Source organism: Sarcophilus harrisii, chromosome 1, assembly GCF_902635505.1.
Source record: "Sarcophilus harrisii chromosome 1, mSarHar1.11, whole genome shotgun sequence".
In the NCBI taxonomy this organism is placed as follows: Eukaryota; Metazoa; Chordata; class Mammalia; order Dasyuromorphia; family Dasyuridae; genus Sarcophilus; species Sarcophilus harrisii.
In genome coordinates this window covers 276,474,647-276,495,140 of record NC_045426.1, presented here as the reverse complement: position 1 = coordinate 276,495,140, position 20,494 = coordinate 276,474,647, and the positions used below count along the sequence as shown (strand labels likewise).

The window sequence follows — 20,494 nt, the reverse complement described above, 5'->3', positions numbered from 1 at the left end:
ATCCCCTCTCACCTTTCCCTCACTGCTTCAAGCATCTGCCCCAGTCTAGTATTTTTTCTGAGATTACCTTTCACTTATATATCTGTCTTACAGGTACAGGTACAGGTACAGGTACCTAGTTATTTGCACTTCGGGAATCATGTTTTTATCTTTCTTTGTACTCTAGCACCTAGCATAATACGATTTAGAAGCACTTAATAAATGTTTGTTAACTGGCTTTTAGACTTTGATACTAATTTTTTCCTCATTGGCATCCTGCTTCTATGACCATTCCTTTTCAGTGTTTCTTTGCTAGTTTTTCTCTATATACTGCCTCTTTTGACAATCTTGCCTACTTTCATTACTTCATATATCATCTCTATGTAGCTGACTTGCAAATCTATCTCTAGGCCCCATTCTTTTCTTAGAGAGCTCCAATTCTGTATTTCCAGTATTAACTTGACACATCTTAATTAATGTTCTGATTGGTCAGCGTGCACCAAATTGAATGCATCATTTCATTTCTCCCTCTTTTTGGTTCATTGAAGGGTGTTCATAATCTAGTTCCACTTAGCTTTCATTTTCTGCCAGCCTTGGCCAGGAAATTTGGTTCTTTCAGTTATAAAATGAAGGGATTAGACTAGGTGATATATATGTTTTCTTCTTGCTCAGAATTAATAATTCTGTCAGACCTCAGTTTAAATCCTGGTTTCTATCACTTATTGGCTGTGTTGACCTTGACTGAATCTTTCTCTCCTTTAGTTTCATTCTTCACCTGAAAAATAGGGTTAGTAATACCTATTGCCACATTGTAGGTGTGAGTATTTATGGCTATGTTTGTAACTAGAGTCAGTTCTTGCAAGTAAATGTTAATAAATGATACATCATATATACAGATCCTGACAGCAATGTTCCCAGAAAAGAACATATTTTTTAAGCAGTGTAAATTCTGAAATTAGCAATTTCAATTTGTCATTCTTTGTGGTGATGTTAACCTTGCTTGGAGAACTGCGTGCTATATTATTTAGATGTTACTCAGTTATATTCCCTTGTGTTTTCCAGCATTTAAATATTTCCTGTAGGCTACAGTTCTTTTGCAAATAATACTACTAAATTTACTACTTATTAATTATTAAATAATTTTTAGATATGCATAATAATATAAAATATAACAATGTGGAAGAATTTTAAGAAAAGTAAATTTAGTCTCAGCTCTTTCAAGAGATTTTAAAAATCATTATTACACTATATTGGTTTGTAATAATAAGTTATGCATTTATTATCTTTTTTATAGAAAACTTCTGAAACTTTAAGTATAACTGTATCACAGAAAGATGATTTACTATTTATTACTATAGTTATTCATTATTATTTAAAAACACATAAAATGCTTTGAGAAATACAGAGTAATTTATGATTTGGAGAATTTCTGAGCTTTTTCATTTTTCATTCCCAAATCATGACAGTTATTATGATGGATTTTCAAATACTCAAAATATTTATACTATCTGTCTTACAAGATGGTTGTGATATTGTGATGAGATTTTATGTATAAATTGTTTTCTAAACCTTGCTATTAGAGAAGATAGTATTTCAAACTTTATAGGTAGATTGGACTTTTAGCCATTACCCAATGTTATCGTGGCCTCTGTCTGCATTTAGAATCTTAGGCTAAGTAGCATTTTAAGAGACAAAGTGTTTAGAACTAGTAAGATAATTATTTTGCCATATCTATTCTTTACCATATCATACTATATGAGGCAATATTATGGTAATACTGAATGCAATTGAGAAGTTAGGCAATGTTTAGAAAAAGGTAAATGGAGGATAGGGTGGGGAGGACAGACTCAAGATTATCTCTCATGAGATTTGGTTGAAGGAAATAAGGATATTTAGTTTAGAGTAGAAAAGACCTGGAGATTATTTGCATCATTAAGCATTTGAAGGCTGGCCTGAACTTGTACCAAAGGGCAGAATATGAAACAATGGGTGAAAGTTGAAAATTTAGGCCTGAAGAGAAATTTCCTTACCATTAGAGTTATCCTTTTCCTTGAAGTTTTCCTCAGTTCCAGCTATCTTCAAGAAAGACATGTGATACAGATAGTTTAATGACTTGGGGCATAGATCTGGATTGATTTCCAGGAAGGCTAGACTAAATTATAGCTCCATCTACAGTGCTTCAATGATCCTATCCTATGTACTTTGTGCATTTTGACTTATAATATAGTTACTTTTGTATAAATTATCTCCTTAATTGTAAATTTTTTAGGTTAGAGGTAATGTTTTTCTTGTTTTGTTTAATCAGCATTTTTGGGTTTTTATCTGGGAATCTTACCTGGACCAAGCAGGATTAAACATTAGGGAAAGGAACTCAGAACGCAGACCTGGGGACTAGTGCTGATACATGTTAATAAGGGGATGGAATCTGACTTTAGGCCCTTATTGTTGGTCTTAGTCCCACAGAGTGACTTGGATCTCTCCTGGGTTTTCTTCGTTTAAGGAATTTTGAAGCTACTGAATTCCTTTATGTTGCTGCTCTAGAAATGCCAGAGTAGGTGAGATGCTACTGGCTCCTCAACTGTGTTAAGACAGAAGTTTCCTGATGCAATTTCCTTTATTCTGATGTAGCTTTTCCTCCTAGTGAAGCTTCGTTCCCCAAGGCAGAAGGTCCTGGATTTTCTGACAAAGCTCTCTGGCCTGAGGCCAGTAAAAAGCCCAACCCTGTTGGCTCTCAGACTTGGTGGATAGACAAGACCATGTATATCATTATGTCTTGATGACAGACATGTTTCCTGATGGGAGATGAAGAGGGACATGTCCAGAGGAGCTAAGTGCCAATGTATCCTTGTTGCACATCCTTGCTGTGTTAGGGCAAAGTATACTTCCTCTCTTGTTAAATTTAAGTTCAGTCTCTCACTAGTACCTTTTTTTGTCGCAATACCAAATCTGAACCAAGAGAGGATTTTAGCTTTAGAACAGTGCTCAAAATACCCAGTGTTGCTTAGTTTTTCCCTTTATCTTGTAAATGAATCATAGGATGTAATTTTTGGCATATCTGTCTCTCTTTGGATGCTTGTGTATGGTACTAGTTATTAATAGTAATATATGTATAAGAGTGTGTAAGCTACACATTACTTTTTTATGCCTTGAACTTGACATTGTATGGTAACTGTTTTTCTTTATCTCCTTTCCACCCCCAAATCCCCAGTGCTGAACATTAAAGGTTGTTATGCCTCCAACATGACATACTAATGCATCTGGGTACACTTAGGTGATCATTTATTAAGCATCTATTATGTGCAAAATCCTCTGCTAGGTGATTTAGTAATTATCAAGCTAAATAAGACATGATCCCTTTCCTTGAGGAGTTCAAAAACTTACCTGTAAGAGAGACAAAAGAAAAGTCCTTTGAGGCTTTTGGGGTGACACGACAATTTCTGACATGGTGGTTTCCTAGAATGAGTGATATGTGGGTTGGCCTTAAGGTGAGCATGAATGATTTCAGTACATAAGAAATCCTGGTGGGAGAGTGTTCCAATAAGAGGAAAAAAAATGAAAAAGGGTGTAATGGTTGAAAAGTACATGACATATGTGGGAAAAGACAAATATCCCAAATTGGCCAGAAGATAGGGGATATGAAAGAATAGTAGAAGATAAAATCAGGAAGATAAGTTGAATTTGGATAGTGGAGGGCCTTGAATGCCATTCTAAGAAGTTTGAGTTTTATTGAGTAGATAGTAAGGTAGGAAAAATGTTAGAGTAGGGTTGTGATATCAAAATAGATTTTCTTTATGTTTTCAAAGATATTCTATTAAATTATAATTCAGATGAGCTTTTGTCCTTTCTTCCCCAACATAGATATATTGTCTCTAGTATCTTAGAAAGAGATTTTATATATATATATATATTTTTTTTTTTTTTTTTTTTTAATTTGAGAGCTATAATATTAAAGCATTATTGATGAATAAGTGACTTTCTGCTCCTCTGTCCCTGGAAAGCAGAGTTCATTTTATTTTATTATTAGTTCTCTTGTATTATCGGGAGGGTCTGTTGCTTGCTGTTATCATTGCTATTTCTAGTTAGTTGCTGATCCTCTTGATATCTACCATCCTAACCCTTTATTTTCATTTTTGTCTTTTCTTTTGCCCATTGTTTCTCCTTACTTACTAGCTTTGGGAAAAAAAAAAAGTTTAGCTTTTTATAGAAATCTTGTTATTAGACTATCTTTATTTCAGCAAGAAGAATTGGCCAGTCATAGATTGTGGGATCTTTGTCACTTCATGGTTATGTTTGTTGGAGTATACATGTGGGCTGCTGCTTCTCTGTTAAATTTTTTTGTGGAGTAAGGGTAGGTGAAGTTAGGATTAATTATTGTGTTTCCTTTTTGAGGGTAGTGTCCAGATAGACAAATTTTGATCACATTCTGAAGCTCTTTTCTTCTGCTGAAGTTGGTGCTGATTCACGTTTAAGATAAACCCCCAGACTTTAACTTAAATTTGTGAAGAGCCCTTAAATTTATGTCTTCCTTGGACAAATATGCTGCATTTTGCCACTTAGGTTGTTATCATTTCTTTTGTAGCTTTGATTTGTTGATAGAATTACTAAAATTGAGTGTGCCTTTAAATCTAAGTGTTACATCATGCCTTTGAAGCTGTGAGTTTCTTTGGAAATGGATTGATTTTGTGATTTGGTGTGATTTCTACCCTCTAAACTCAATTCACATATTGGAATGAATGGCTTTTTTTTTTTTTTTTTTTTTTTTGACAGGTTCAGTGTCTGTGGTTATATATCTATAACTCGCTTTCCTGATTCAATCAAGCAGATCAATAAATACAAAGTTGTCATGACATCTCAGGGCAGGGAAAAGTCTTTGATCACAGCAGAGACTGACTCACGTGGAGAATTTTGTTTTAAAGCAAAATCAGGGAACTATAAAGTGCAGGTAAGATACAATTTTAGTTTTAATTAAAAAAGAATAAAGGAAACGCATAGTTTTTAAAGGCCCAGTTAAGATTAAATTCAGGATAACATACTAGTTTTGGGAGACCCTTGTAAACTTTGTAATACCTTTACTTTTTAGTTTCTCAAAGGTAACTTCCTACATTATTATTATTAGTACAATCATGATTTAATGTAAATTCTGATATGGCCTTAAATGCTTACTAAATTGACAACTAGTTCTCAAAAGTATTATATTTTTGACCCCCCAGTATTATGGATTTATAGCTTTTTAAAAAATTCAAACAATCCACTTTTCTAAAGCTGGAACCATTTACAATTTGTCCACGAACATAATGAGAAGTGGACATTGATTCTTTAAAGAATAGTGGTTTTTTATGTGATCTTTTTCTTATGAGTTAAACATTATTTTTGTGCTTATTTTAAGAACTGCTCAAAAAGAAAAGGACAATGGAAATATTCCAAATAGAATCAGCCAAATGACATTAAAATGCTCTGATTTGTATTTAGTGTTAATGATGTGATGACTAAGAATCATTTTAAGGATAGGAACATGCACTTTATTTTATTTCACATTAGTAAGATGAGTTACATAGTGAACATGTTTTTGTCATTTAATAATAATTTAAGATCATAGATGAGTATGGGTTGTTTATGAATGTGGTTGTGAATGTCATAGTAAGTTCCTTGGAATGAATATTTAGCATTTAAAAATCTATATTATGCTGGGCACTGTCATGTAGTTTGTGATGTACTAAAACTTAACTTTATAATGTTCTGTGAATTTATATAGGTAGTTGTTCCTGAGGCAGAAACCAGAGCAGGACTTTCTTTGAAACCCAAAATGTTTCCTGTTGTTGTTAACAACAGGCCAGTGATGGATGTGACCTTTTCCCAGTTTTTGGCCTCAGTTTCAGGGAAAGTCTCTTGTTTGGGTAAGTTGTGAATTTAGAGACCAAATAGATAATTATGAAAAAGCAAAAGGGTTCTATTTATGAAATTCTCTTCAAATGGGGAAGTATTGTATAATAATGTTCTTAGGAATGATTTAATTAGTACAAGTCAACTAGGCCTTTGTCCCCGAATAGTGAAATTTAAAGATCACTTTTAGAATATATTCCTTTATCTTAGAAACAACTTGGCTTAGCACTTAGCAACTTAGTTAAAATTGGAAGTTATCAAATGACAAATGCTTCCTCTCCCATACTGTCATTCCCCATCTTGTGCTCCCCATCCCTGAATTTATCTCAGTTCATTTTGAGAGTATGTTTTATGAAACTTGCCTTAGGCTCAGATTGTGAAGCTGGTTATGAAAACTACTAGTTTGGGTATGTTCTTAGAGAGGATTTTATGAAATCTTATTTTTCTTAATATATATTGAATAAAGTCTAGTAATAAGCCATTTAGAATATTCTCCAAGGCATTTGTTCTTATCATCTTTGGCTCCCAGGGTTATTGGCTTTGTCTTAATTCTTCAGATAAGCTTTCTGATTTTTGACAGCATGGATTATGCTTTCCTTTGGGATCTTATTGTCTCATTTTTCTAGTCTTTACTAAAATGGCATTTACTAGTATTTGGTTCTACTGACTTGTTTGGTGATAGATTAGAAAAGTATGTGCTAACATGAATTCTAAAGGGATTTTTATACTAATTTCTTTCGAAGAATTAAATTGTCATAAATAATAGAGTGGAAATTTGAAGAGAGAAATAAATGTTTTCAATTTTTGAAACTTTTTGCAAAACTTGACTTTCTTCTTTTGTTTTATAGATACTTGTGGTGACCTGCTGGTGACTTTACAATCCATAAGTCGTCAAGGGGAGAAGCGTAGTCTACAACTATCTGGCAAGGTCAACTCCATGACTTTTACTTTTGATAATGTGCTTCCTGGAAGATACAAAAGTAAGATACATTTGAACTTTTTTAGGTTTAGTTAATATATCTTATATTTTCTTCCAGTCTTATTTTTTTAAAAGTTGAGTTTGTCTTTTAAAATATAATATTCAAAATCCAGTTAAAGTTTAATACCTTTACTTAATTCTTTCTTGTCCTTTGGTGCTGCATATATAATACATTATTAGGCATTAAAGAAAATGTTATCACGGGACGAACTGGTTGCTATCTTTATGTGGGATAATATATCCTTTACCTTTTGATAAGTCTGAATTTCATGTCATTCCATTTCCAACAATAAACAGTGGTTTCATTGTTGTATAAACATTAGGGTGTTAGCTTACTATATTTGTTACGAAGTGACATTGGCTGTTTGCACTTTTACTTTTTCCAAAATACTTATCTTATTGTAGTTTATAACTGTGTTTTTTAAGAAGTACAGGATATATTTTCCATTATTTTCAACTTCTCAGATCTGTAGTTTCATTGATTTACTCTCTTCAGAAACAGATCACATTCCTTCCATGTTTTAGTTAGTGGTCTTCTAGGTAATAAATGAGAATAGATTTACCAACATTAAGTTTAAAGAAATCCTCATGTTAACTGCCAAAGTTTCATGGGTTATTAAGGCTAAAATAAGCCATCAGCTAGTAGCTGGTTTCTCTGAACTTGCAGTCTTATTCTTGTATGTTATTCTTTTGCTGGGCTCGTACTTTGAAAACTGTTTGACTTGGTATGAGCCTTCTAGTTTTGTACTCTGTTTGCATAGCCCTTTTGCATGAACTGTCTCAAGGTTTCAGATGGGTACATGAGGATAATTAGTGGGGAAATGATGCTATAGTTATGAATTTTAGTAGATAAGCTCAAATGTCTTCCATTTCTGAGATTATCTGATGTTTTTGAGAAGCCAGAACCATAATGAGGTATCTAAATAGGATTTTAGTACAATTTAATTAAAATTCATTGAAATTCTAAGAATGATTTTTTTTTTAAACTAGACCAAGTTTGATTTATTTTTTGTTAATTTTAACTACAGAAGATCATTATGCTATTTTTTTTTCATATTCCAATAATCAATCATAAATTCTTGGGAAATAATTTTATATATGATATTGGGTACTATGCTTTTTTTCCCCTTCCAGTAAGTATCATGCATGAGGATTGGTGCTGGAAGAATAAAAGTCTGGAGGTGGAAGTTACAGAAGAGGATGCATCAGGGATTGAATTTAGGCAGACTGGCTATATGCTAAGATGTTCACTTTCTCATGCAATTACCTTGGTATGTTTGGGATGTGGGACATGTTAGAATGGAAAGAACAATGAACTGCTGTTACTAAGAATTTTGTTTCTTTGGGTATATATATTATGTTCCAATATCATTGTCATTTTACGTACTTCTCATAGGTATTTTGAGAAAAAAATTTAAAAAAAACCAGGTTATTACTTCCCATTGTTTTAAACTCTAAACCACTTTACTTGTTCTTAAAGCTTGAGAAAGATTAATATTAGAAATTAATTTGTTTCTGTAGGAATAGATACTTTTTTTTAACATTATAAGCAAATACAAGTTCTTAGGTACAGGTAACAAATTTAATTCTCTTTTCATTGTTTTGTACAGAGTAAAGAAAAGTTTAAAAGGATCAGAGTGGTGCATCTTCCTTTGATGGCCCTAGTTTCTGGACTACTGGGCATTAGTAAATCTGATTCCAACTAGGAAAATAATACCATTCCATTTGTGAAGCTTAGATTGTCCCAAATTCATTAGCTTTTAACATTTTTTGACACTGATAGGTGACAGATAACTGAGATGTGAAAAAAGTAAATAACTAGTCACACCATGCATTGCAGAAGTTGAAAGTGGAAACTAGTATCTTAATTTCTCTCTCTCTCTATTTTTTTTTTAATTTAGCAACACAATCAGAGAGTTATAATGATAGAAATTAATAAGAGTAATTATTAACCCATCATTAGAGAATGATATAGGTGTACAAGAAAAGAGGTTATAAAAGAGTTATATTTTTGTGGGAGTCTATAAAGATGTTAAATTTGGAATTGCTTCAAAAATTTTTGTGATAAATAAACATAATGTAAACATGTATCAATAAATCTTTAATATAAAGAATCTACCTTTCTATATAAACATTATTAATTGTCATAGCGTCCCTCTATCCCCTTGTAAATCATTTTGTGGTTTTTGGTCCCTTAGGAATTCTATCAGGATGGAAATGGACCTGAGAATGTGGGAATTTATAACCTATCCAAAGGAGTGAACCGATTCTGTCTGTCGAAGCCTGGTAAGTTTAGGAAGGGTAATATTGCTACTAGGTAGAATGATTGAAATTAACCAGAGAGTGATCTTAAAGGCAGCTTTCTTAGCTTTGTGTTTTAACTTTCAATTTTCAGTGGCTTTAAGTTTTCTATCTAATTTTTTTTCCTGGAAGGGATGATCCCATTAATAGATTAAATTAAATAATTTGCACTGGACCCTTTTACTTTTATTTACATAAAAATTAGTACCACATGTTTAAATGATCATAATATTTAAGACTAGTTGTATTATTCTTCTAAAGGTTAACTGTACCAATAATTGACTAACTGGTGAGTGTGGCAAAAAAGTAATTTTGATTAATCTTATTTAGGTTTGGGAATTAATAATCAAGAAATTGGTTCTTGAAGGTATAGCCAAGGAGTTGGCAGATATTTTCATCCTTCTGAAATGGGTTTTATTCTTTTGCTAAGTCAAGAATTATATTCTGCTTCTAAATTTTAGAGACTATTATTGCAAAAGCATTTTCTATGGCTATTTACTACGAAATTGCCTACATATTTCTAAGACAGAAAATCTTTGTGAAAAATCACACAGTACAAATTTGTTTTAATTTCCAAGTTAAGAAAAGGATTTTTAAAAGTTGAAATTTCTTTTCAAGTATTTTGCAATAGAAACGTGTCTGGGAGTTATATTGTGTTGTTGTTAAGTTACAGAAAATCAAAACTATGTTACTGAACTATTTAAGTGTTTAAGTCATTGGGAATTCTAGTTAGATAGTAGGGATGATGCTTAGTTGGCTTTTTGAATTCTATTATCAAATCTGCAATATGTTGCAAGTTAGAGATGCTAACTCTGGATTTAATATGTTAACACAGAAATAGATTATTATTTTGGGAAATAGTTTTTTCTTTGTTTTCAAAGGTGTATACAAAGTGACCCCACGATCCTGTCATCGGTTTGAACATGGGTATTATACTTATGACACGTAAGTTTGACTTTCTTATTAAATATTTAATAGTTTGCAGGTATTAAAGAGAAGAACATATACTTTAATTTGCAGTCTGAATCCATCAGCATTCTTTCTGGAGGGAAGCAGCATGTTTCATCATTTAGGAACTGTGGTGGATCATTATGTTGATCAGAGTTCCATCTTTCAAAGTTGGTTGTTATTATTCACTTGTTTTTCAGTTGTCTCTCCTTCCTTGAGACCCCCATTTAGGATTTTCTTGCAAAGATATTGGAATAGTTTGCCATTTCCTTCTCTAGCTCATTTGACAGATGAGGAAACTGAGGCAAACAGGAGCGTTGTTTAGAAACATAGAGCTAGTTAGTATCTGAGGCCAGATTTGAACTCATGAAGATGAACCTTCCTGATTCCAGACCCAGCACTGTATCATATCTTTATAGTACTATTTTTCTTGTATAACTTATTCTCCTAGTTCTTCTTCCTTCTCTTTATACCAGCTCATAAAATCTTTTCAGGTTTTTCTGAAACCAGGTTTTTTTTCCCCTTTATCATTTCTTACAGTAGAGTAGTATTCTATCACATTCATATAGTTTAACTTGTTCAACCATTCCCCAGTTGATGGGTATCTTCTCAGTTTCCTATTCTTTGCCACTACAAAACTATAAATATTTTTGTATATATAAGTCCTTTCTTTTGATCTATTTGGGATTAGATCTAGTAGCAATACTGCTATCTTAAAGGCTAGTCAGAACAGTTTGACTATTTTACAGTTCTGTCAGTAATGTATTAATGTATCTGTTTTCCCACAGCCCCTCCAGCATTATCATTTTTCTTTTTTGTCATTTTTGTTAATCTGAAGAATATGAAGTAGCACTTCATGTTTTAATTTTTACTCCTTCAGTTATTAGTGATTTAGAGCATTTTATTAAATATGACTCTTGATGTTTTGGATTTCTTTTTCTGAAGATTACATTTGACCATTTAAGAACTGGGGAATTGCTCTTTTTCTTTTAAATTATCTGCAGATTTTAGAAAGGATACCTTTGTCAGAGAACTGTGCAAACATATCTTAAGAAGATAATGAGCAGGGTTTCTGTTTCCATTAGGAATAGAAGGAATTGTTTTATTTGCAATAGAAAGAATTTATTTATTTCTTCATTTAAAAAAATATTTAAAATTGTAGAATAAGAAAAAAGAAAAACAAAATGAACACTAAAACAAAATAAAACAAAAGAGAACATTGTTATGTGTCCAGCAGAACATCAGGGAGGATTCAAAGTATATAACAACAAATTACCAGTTCAAAAAAACACATATATATTAGTAGAAGAAATTAGATTTATGAATGTTCATCTTTTCTTCCTGTAAATTGTTCTTTAGTTCTCTACTGCACACCTTTTATATTTGATTCTTTTCCCCCCCCCCTTTCCTTTTTTCTCCCTACCCTCAAGCAAGGTATGGTTAAGAAAAAAGATATATTTATGTATACATATGTAGATATATACATACATCACCTCCCCTTCTCCCCCCTTTTCTATTTCTTAGCTTTAATTCTGTTCCTTAACTTGTCTTGCTATTACTTAACCTCCCCCCATCCATGGATCCCTCACTTGTCTCCTCTCATCCTTTGCTTCCCCACATGCTCATCCCCCTTTATTTCTATATAGATTCTGTATAAAAGGATGTTATATATATCCTTCATTCCTAATGTAAGTCGGTTTTCAGAGCTACGAGCCCTCCTCCCTGCTCTAATACCTCTGTATCTATTCTTCCTCTATACCTCATTTATATAATATAGTTACTATTTTTACCTTAACTTTGCCACAATCTTTTTTTTTTTTTTTTTTTTTTTGAGCTACCCTATTGTTGATGTCAGTGTTAAACATATGGTATACATTTCCCATGTAAAAAAACAAAAAACAAATAATTTGTCCATGTTGAATTCCTTGAAAATTATCTTTGCTCTTGGCTCTTATATGTTACATTTTCTAATAAGTTAGGGTTTGGTTGATAAAAAGTCCTGAAAATCAATTGGCAAGTTCATTGAATGTCCATTTTTTCTCATTCAGTATTATAGATAATTTTGCTAGATATGATATTTTTGGAGGCACATCTAGTTCTTTTGATTCTTGGTAGATATGATTACAAGATCTGTGATCTTTTATTGTGGCTGCTGATAATTGTAGCTCCTGTGTATTTGAATTGTTTTTTTGTTTGTTTCTTGCAAAATTTTCTCTCTGATTTGGGGGTTTTGAAATTTGGCAATAATATTCCTATATGTTTTTCACAAAGGATCTTGGTGAGATGGTGATCAGTGGATTTTTTCTATTTTTACTTTCTTCTCATGTTCTGTTACTCCAGGACAATTTTCTTGCATTATTTCTTGCACTATTGTGTCAAGGTTCTTTATTTTAGTCACAAATTTCAAGTAGCTCAATATTTTCGCTTCTTGATCTGTTCTTCAGATCTGTAGTTTTTCTTATGTTTCACATTCTGTTCAATTTTCTCATTCTTTATAATTTGTTTTGTTATTTCTTGATCTCTCATAGCTTCCCTGGCTTTCTCTTGTCCAATTCTAATTTTCAAAGAATTATATTCATCTTTGAGACTCTATCTCCTTGTTGGTTAACTTTTTTTTTTTATAATCTTGTTTTTTTTGGATAGTTTTTGTTTTTATCTTTTTTAAATTTTTCTTCAGTGTGTCTCATTTGACTTTAAAATTCTTTTTTGAGTGCTTCTATAAATTCTCTCTGGGCAGGGAGCCTTTTCATGATATTCTTTGGAGTAGATTTTTTTTTTTTTTTTTTTTTTTACTTTAGTATTCTTCTCTGAAGATGAACCCTGGTCTTTCTTATTACCATAGTAAATTTCTTTGGTTGGAGTCTTTCTTTCTTGCCAGTTCATCTCTTTAAATAAGAAGTATTAGTGTAAGCACTTTTATTTGTGGGGTGGGGAGATGGTCTCTAGCTTCCCTTTAGTTCTCCCCTCTGATCTGGAACCCCAGACCAAAAGCTCCACCCTCTTGTAAGAGCTTGCAAGCAGCATCGTCCCTGCCTCAGCACTCAGAGATATGCTGATTTCTTAGGGCCTAGGACTCTGGCTCTTTAGCATAGTTCATCCCAATTGGTCAAGACTTCCATCCTCCTGGACTCAAATCCCCAACTCTTCAAGCTGCCAGGGAGGTAAAAGTTTCTGTGGTTCCTGCTGAAGCTCCAGCCAAATCCAGCTAGTCCCTGGACTCCCTACTTGATATTTCTGTGGAGGTTGCCTGGAGGTGTTTGCACTTTACTCGACTTTATTCACATGTTTTTGGGTTGTATCTGGAGGACCCCTGTTCTGCCATAAGTCTTCTTGATTTTTCACCAATCTGTGTTTTCCCTAAGGCACAAATTTTTTCTATTGGTGGGGCAAATCTGGAGAACTTGAAATTTACCAACCTACTCCTCCATCTTCCCAGAATCTTTCACCCAATAGGAAGAATTTAAACCAATTACTGGAGTTTTTCAGACAAGGGTTGTAAGATGTTAGTACATATTACTGAGAAAATACCTTATGAATCTATTTTCTTGGATTTTAAGAAAAGGGTAGAAAAATCTATGAGGCATGGTTTAAATTCAAGCATTTCTTTCCAGGGGAAGATCTGAGAACTTTTTAAGTCTTTTCAATTCATGTCTACAAAACTCACTGGAAAAATCTATTCAGCTCATTTTTTTTTTATGTTTTCAAGTTATGTCTAGTTTTGGGGCTGTTTTGACATTGAAAAAAATTTTGTTTAGAATGCTTTTCATTTTTGTGTTGTATTTCATTTAAGAGAAATTTTATTTTAAACAAAATAAGCCAACAAGATAAGAAGGGACAGCTAAGAAGGATTACTGGAAATGGGTTAGTCTTTCTGGAGTTACTAGGTGTTAACCATTTGCTTCAACTCTTCTCTTTGATTTCTAGGTCTTCACCCAGTATCCTGACACTTACAGCCATTCGGCACCATGTTCTCGGAACTATCACCACTGACAAACTATTGGATGTTACTGTGACCATTAAGTAAGGGTAATATGGAGTTGACTGGTTGGGAGAAAGGAACTGGGGAGTCTCATATTTACAGAATTTTGGGCTGGAAGGGAGTTTTAGAGACAATCCCAATAGCCATATCAATTTAGAAATGACAAAAATAATGCTAGAGAACTTAAATGGCTTGCTATCCAAAGTAATAAGTAGCTAGCGTCATATTAGAATCCAGGTTTCTACCTTCCATATCCATTGTTCTATTACCCTACTTTTCTTAAATAGAATCAACATTTTTTCAGCCATTAAGACAAGTCATTTGTATCTTGTTTCATGTTGAATTCTACTTAATCATGGAATTATACAGTGTTTTCATTCATCTTAGTTCAGATTTTAGGGCAGACTATTCTCTTAATTTTCCTTTCTTTAAATCTTCTGTTTTAAAGCTTGTGAAATGGAGAAGATGACTCCTGGCTAAGGAAAGTTTATGAAAATAAAAGTATAGCTCTAGTTATATCTACTTATCTATGTTGTTCAAAAGGGAACTCTGATTTTCTATTGTTAAAGTATTGATATATAGTCAATAATGCACATGTGATCCTTCAGTTTTCTAGAGAATTTAAGAGCTAGGTTTTTTGTCAAATGAAATTTAAATATAATCTTTTTGTCTTTCTTGGAAACCTGTTTTTGACTAATACTTTATACTTTTTCTCAGTAGTGGTTGTAGTAGCTTTTAAATTCATTTTCACTTCTTTAAAATAGCATTTGTATGTCCTCTGAATTTTTGGTTTTTTTTTTGGGTAATATGAGTTATATTCCAGAAGAGAAAGGTCAAAGTCATAATAAGATGGAAGCAGTGTACCAAAGATAATGATATAATTAAAAATGGATAATTCCAATAGACTTGTGATGGAGAGAGCTATCTGCATCCAGAAAGATGACTATGGGGACTGAATGTGGATCGCAACATAGCATTTTCCCCTTTTTTTGTTGTTGTTTGCTTGCTTTTTTTTCCTTTTCTCATTTTTTTTCTTTTTGATCTAATTTTTCTTGTGCAGCATGATAAATGTAGAAACAATGTTTAGAATAATTGCACATGTTAACCTATATTGGATTACTTACTGTCTAGGGGAGGGGTGGGATAGGGGGAAAGGAGGGAGAAAAATTTGGAATATAAGGTTTTGCAAAGATGAATGCTGAAAACTATCTTTGCATGTATTTTGAAAATAAAAAACTATTATCAAGATTTGTAAAAAATGGATAGATTCAGTTTCTATCAAGTACAATCTAGGCATACTCACCAATATATTTAGCATTTTTTAATGAAAAAATATAATAGAATTTCAGAGTTGGTCTATCCTGTATTTAAACAAGAATCTTTCTATAAAACACCCAATCTGTGATTATCTAATCTATGCTTGAAGACCTACAATGAGGTAGCACCTACTTCTTTTTTTTTTTTTTTTTTTTTTTTTATTTAATAGCCTTTAATTTACAGGATATATACATGGGTAACTTTACAGCATTAACAATTGCCAAACCTCTTGTTCCAATTTTTCACCTATTACCCCCCCCCCACCCCCTCCCCTAAATGGCAGGATGACCAGTAGATGTTAAATATATTAAAATATAACTTAGATACACAATAAGTATACATGACCAAAACATTATTTTGCTGTACAAAAAGAATCAGACTCTGAATTATTGTACAATTAGCTTGTGAAGGAAATCAAAGATGCAGGTGTGCATAAATATAGGGACTGGGAATTCAATGTAATGGTTTTTAGTCATCTCCCAGAGTTCTTTTTCTGGGTATAGTTAGTTCAGTTCATTACTGCTCCATTAGAAATGATTTGGTTGATCTTGTTGCTGAGGATGGCCTGATCCATCAGGACTAGTCATCATCTAGTATTGTTGTTGAAGTATATAATGATCTCCTGGTCCTGCTCATTTCCTTAGCATCAGTTCGTGTAAGTCTCTCAGGCCTTTCTGGAAATCATCCTGTTGGTCATTTCTTACAGAACAGTAATATTCCATAATTTTCATATACCACAATTTATTCAGCCATTCTCCAACTGATGGACATCCATTCAGTTTCCAGTTTCTAGCCACTACAAAAAGGGCTGCCACAAACATTCGTGCACATACAGGACCCTTTCCCTTCTTTATAATCTCTTTGGGATATAATCCCAGTAGTAACACTGTAGCACCTACTTCTCATTCTGCTTTGAGGTAGCTCTGTTTATGAGGAAGTTGCTTTCCTTTCTCAATCACTCTTAGAAAAACCTGTCTACATTCACTTGCATCTACTTCTCTTTTCAAATTTTTCAATATGGTTTCTGACCTCATTGCTCAGTTGAATCTGCTTCTCATCAGCTTTATTCAGTCCTTGTTTCTTAAATTTCAAACTACCTTGTTCTATTAATTTTCAGCTTTTTTGATGTTTCTTCTCTATGGATTTCTGTGATTATTTTCTCTCTAAATTTCTCTTTTACCTGACTACTTCTTTCCAGTCTCCTCTGCTAAATTAGAATCCCAGGTCAGTTCTCCTAATTGTATATTTCAAGACTCTACCCTGGGCTCTTTCTTTCTCGTTATTCTTTGTTTTGGTAATATCATCAGTTCACATAGGGTCAATTATCATCTCAGCAAATGATGCTGAGATCTATAGATATCTAGTCTTTGTCTCTTTTCTGAGGTCTAGTCTTGGTTGGGTATTTCAAATTCAATGTTCGTTTAAAAATCAACATTTACCAAAACAAAACAAAACAAAAAAAACCTTATTATGTATCCCACCAGACCTACCATCTTCCAAATTTCTTTATTTTGATTGCCACCATCCTGCTAGTCACTCATATACAGTCAGTGTCATCCTTCATTGGACATTCATTTACTCAGCAAAGTCAGACCACCAGATCATGTTGTTTTTATCTTCATAGGATCACAGCATCTCCCATCTTATTCTTTTTCAAGTATCTTTCCCCAAGATAATCATGTGAATCTGAATTACTTTCCTGTTTTAAGTCATCCCTCTCTACTCCTCATCCCCTGACCCCCTTCCCTCACTCCAATTTTCCACACAGCTGCTAAAATGCTTTATCACCAAGTTTAACTATATCACTTTCCAACTCTACTCCAATGAGTCCCTACTACCTCTTAGTAACTCATTTGTTACACTTTATAACCTGGCTCCAATTTTCTTTTTCAGCCTTTTTATGTGTTACCTTTCATAGATATATTACAGTTCAGCCAAACTAATCTTATTTTCTTCACACATCCGACATAATTTGCCATTTTGGTTTCTTTGTGTTGGTTGTACTTTACTGCCTCTATTATCTATAATTCTCTTTTTCCTTACCTCTTCTTGGAATCCTTAATCTCCTCAGAATTTCAGTTCATGGGCTACCTTATTTACGAAGTCATGCCTGATTCCCCTTCTCTCTATGTGTCTGTATTGCATATTTTGAAACATATTTGTTATCTGCCCAGGTTAAATTATAAGCTTTTTGAGTATAGGGATTATAGCCACTTTTCTTTATATCCCCAGTATCTAGCATTGTTCCTAGTGCATACATAGTAGATGCATTGTTAAATGCTTGTTGATTGATAGAAATCTTACTTCTTAGTTGTAAAACTGATCAGCAGTCTCTAGCTACTTCTGATTTACCCGTGGATTAAAATTTATAGAAGCAAGGTCCCTAAACACTCTGCTGGTAAGAGAGATTAAATCACTCAGTTTGTACCCTATTCTCTTTCTTTTTTCCAGGTCTTCAATTGACAGTGAACCTGCCTTAGTTTTAGGCCCCCTAAAATCTGTGCAGGAGCTCCGTAGAGAACAACAACTAGCTGAAATTGAGACTCGCAGGCAGGAAAGAGAGAAGAATGGGAAAGAAGAAGGTGGAACAACAAAGCCCCCAGTACAGGAGATGGTGGATGACCTTCAGGGTCCTTTCTTATATGATTTTTCTTACTGGGCACGGTGAGTTGTATTAATCTATGTCCCTGTTTTTCTGCTAAAAGGGGGAAGAAAAATGACCAATATTAATTCTCTTAATTATTTTAGATCTGGAGAGAAAATCACTGTTACACCTTCATCTAAAGAACTCCTCTTCTATCCTCCATCAGTGGAAACAGTTGTCAGTGGAGGTAAAATAAAATCTATTGTGATATACTGGATATATTGCTTTATAGAAAGGGTTGATTCTTTTTTTGAAATTATAATTTATCAAGTAGTGCTAGTAAGAAAAGTCGCCTTTAATTTATGTTCTTAAATTTTTTTCTTAAAAGTGAAGAGAAAATAAATAATTCCTTTTTATGGAAATTTTGTCCCTGTCAGCTACTACTAGTTTCTCTTTTGCTGTTAGCATGTTAGCAATGATCTACCTGGCTGAGGCTTAAGAACTGTATAAATCCATCCTTATTTAATATGATTGCTACATTTCTTAGATGTTATAAAAACATAGAATTATCTTGTTCATCTTTTCTTCCCCTTTAGAAAGCTGCCCTGGGAAATTGATAGAGATCTATGGAAAAGCAGGCCTGTTCTTGGAAGGCCAGATTCACCCAGAGTTAGAAGGAGTTGAAATAATCATTAGTGAAAAAGGAGCCACTTCTCCACTTATAACAGTGTTCACTGATGACAAAGGTAGCTATAGGTAAGTAGCTGAAAGGGAAACATTTGTATCTGTACAGTTTTTTCATGAACTATATTTCCAAAGAAAAGAGGAAGTGGAGTTCTCTTGGATTAGCAAATCTGCATTTTATTTTCCTTCTCGTTTTTTGTTCCTTTTTGATTTGATTTTTGTTGTGCAGCAAGATAATTATTTAAATATATAAATATTATTGGATTTAACATATTTTTGCCATGTTTAACATAAAAAAAAAGATTAAAAGCAAATCCTTATGTTTTTTTGTCTTTAAGTGTTGGCCCATTGCACAGTGATCTGGAGTATACTGTGACATCACAGAAGGAAGGGTTTGTTTTGACTGCCCTTGAGGGAACTATCGGAGACTTTAAAGCTTTTGCTTTGGCAGGAGTAACTTTTGAGGTATTGTTCTGGTTTCTTGGTCTTGACTTAATGTTATAAATAAGTTAGGGCTCAGCTGATATATAGTGTGTTTTTAAGCTACTGAATTCAGAATGTTATTAGTAAAGTGACATTGAATTTAGAATATTTTCTGAATATTTGGAAAGTTTGTCATCTCCAGTCCTTCTGTGCCTTCTAATATTAGATTGTGCTTTGTCCTTTTACTGTAATTTATCTTGCCATTTTAATTGTTATTTTAGTGAATCATTAAATGATTCATTAGCAGTATGGAATAGTAATGTATAGTGATAAATAACAATGGAATAGTAGTATTCCATTATAGTTCTATAATACAATTTATTCAGACATTTCTTAATTGATAAGTACTCTCTTAGCTTTCAGTTCTCTGCCACTACCAAAAAAGCTGCTATGAATATTTTTGTAGATTAAGGTCTTTTTCCTCTTTTTTTTTGATCTTTTTCAGGGTACACATCTAGTTAGTGGCAATATTGGTCAAAGGACAATATGCATAGTTTAATATTTTGGGGGGCATAGTTCTAAACTGATTTCTAGAATGGCCAAAGCATTTTAGAGCTCTACACAAACACATTAATTAGTATTTGTCACTTTCATTTTTTTGTCAGATTTGACATTTTGGTGGATATGAAGGAGTACCTCAGGATCAATAAGTCAGTCAATCTCTGTTAAGTTCCTGCTGTGTGCTAAGCACTGGTGATATAGAGAGGCAAAAGACAGTCCTTGCTGATGAGGAGCTTACAGTCTAAAGGGGGAAGATAAGATGCAAATACATATATAACAAAGAAAGCTATTTACAGAAGGAATTTTAGAAGGGAAGACATAAGAATTTAGAAGGTTGGGGAAGGCTTTCACTAAAAGATGAGATTTTTAGATGGGACTTAAAGGACTAGAAGTAGATGATAGTTGGAGCTGTTTTTAATTTTACTTTTTTCTACTTATTTGTGATTAAGAGCACGTTTTTAATGTGGCAGCCTTCAATTTACCAGCCATCCTTTAGTCTTATCTCAAATACCACCTTCTGCAGGATAACAGTCCCAGCATTCTCAGCAATTAAAGCTTTCTTCTCTTGAGATTACTTTCTCTCTACTCTTAATATATCTAGTACATATATATTTATTTACTTCTCGCCTCATTTTAATGTGAGAGTCTTGAGGGCAAGAACCATTTGCCTTTCTTTTTATTCTTAGCACTTGGCACAGTTCTTGATAGAGTAAGTGCAAAATAAGTGTTTTTTATTTCCTGATTGACTCATTCAGGGATAAGACTGCCCCACAACAATAATAATATCAAAAATAATAGCATTTACATAGTACTTTAAAGTTTGAAAAGTGCTTTACATATGTTATCCAATCCCCAGAAT

General features: G+C 33.1%; 1 protein-coding gene across 1 annotated transcript in view; it reads left to right on the top strand.

Moving 5' to 3' along the window:
* The window catches only part of LOC100928872 (nodal modulator 1), a 44,379-nt gene that overhangs the window by 13,970 nt on the left and 9,915 nt on the right, over positions 1-20,494 (top strand). The window contains exons 12-22 of the mRNA XM_031942810.1: positions 4,747-4,921; positions 5,732-5,873; positions 6,708-6,839; positions 7,973-8,109; positions 9,037-9,124; positions 10,021-10,084; positions 14,012-14,107; positions 17,835-18,047; positions 18,132-18,214; positions 18,564-18,723; positions 18,990-19,116. Coding sequence (XP_031798670.1) covers positions 4,747-4,921; positions 5,732-5,873; positions 6,708-6,839; positions 7,973-8,109; positions 9,037-9,124; positions 10,021-10,084; positions 14,012-14,107; positions 17,835-18,047; positions 18,132-18,214; positions 18,564-18,723; positions 18,990-19,116 — 1,417 coding nt within the window. The remainder of the gene's footprint in view (positions 1-4,746; positions 4,922-5,731; positions 5,874-6,707; positions 6,840-7,972; positions 8,110-9,036; positions 9,125-10,020; positions 10,085-14,011; positions 14,108-17,834; positions 18,048-18,131; positions 18,215-18,563; positions 18,724-18,989; positions 19,117-20,494) is intronic.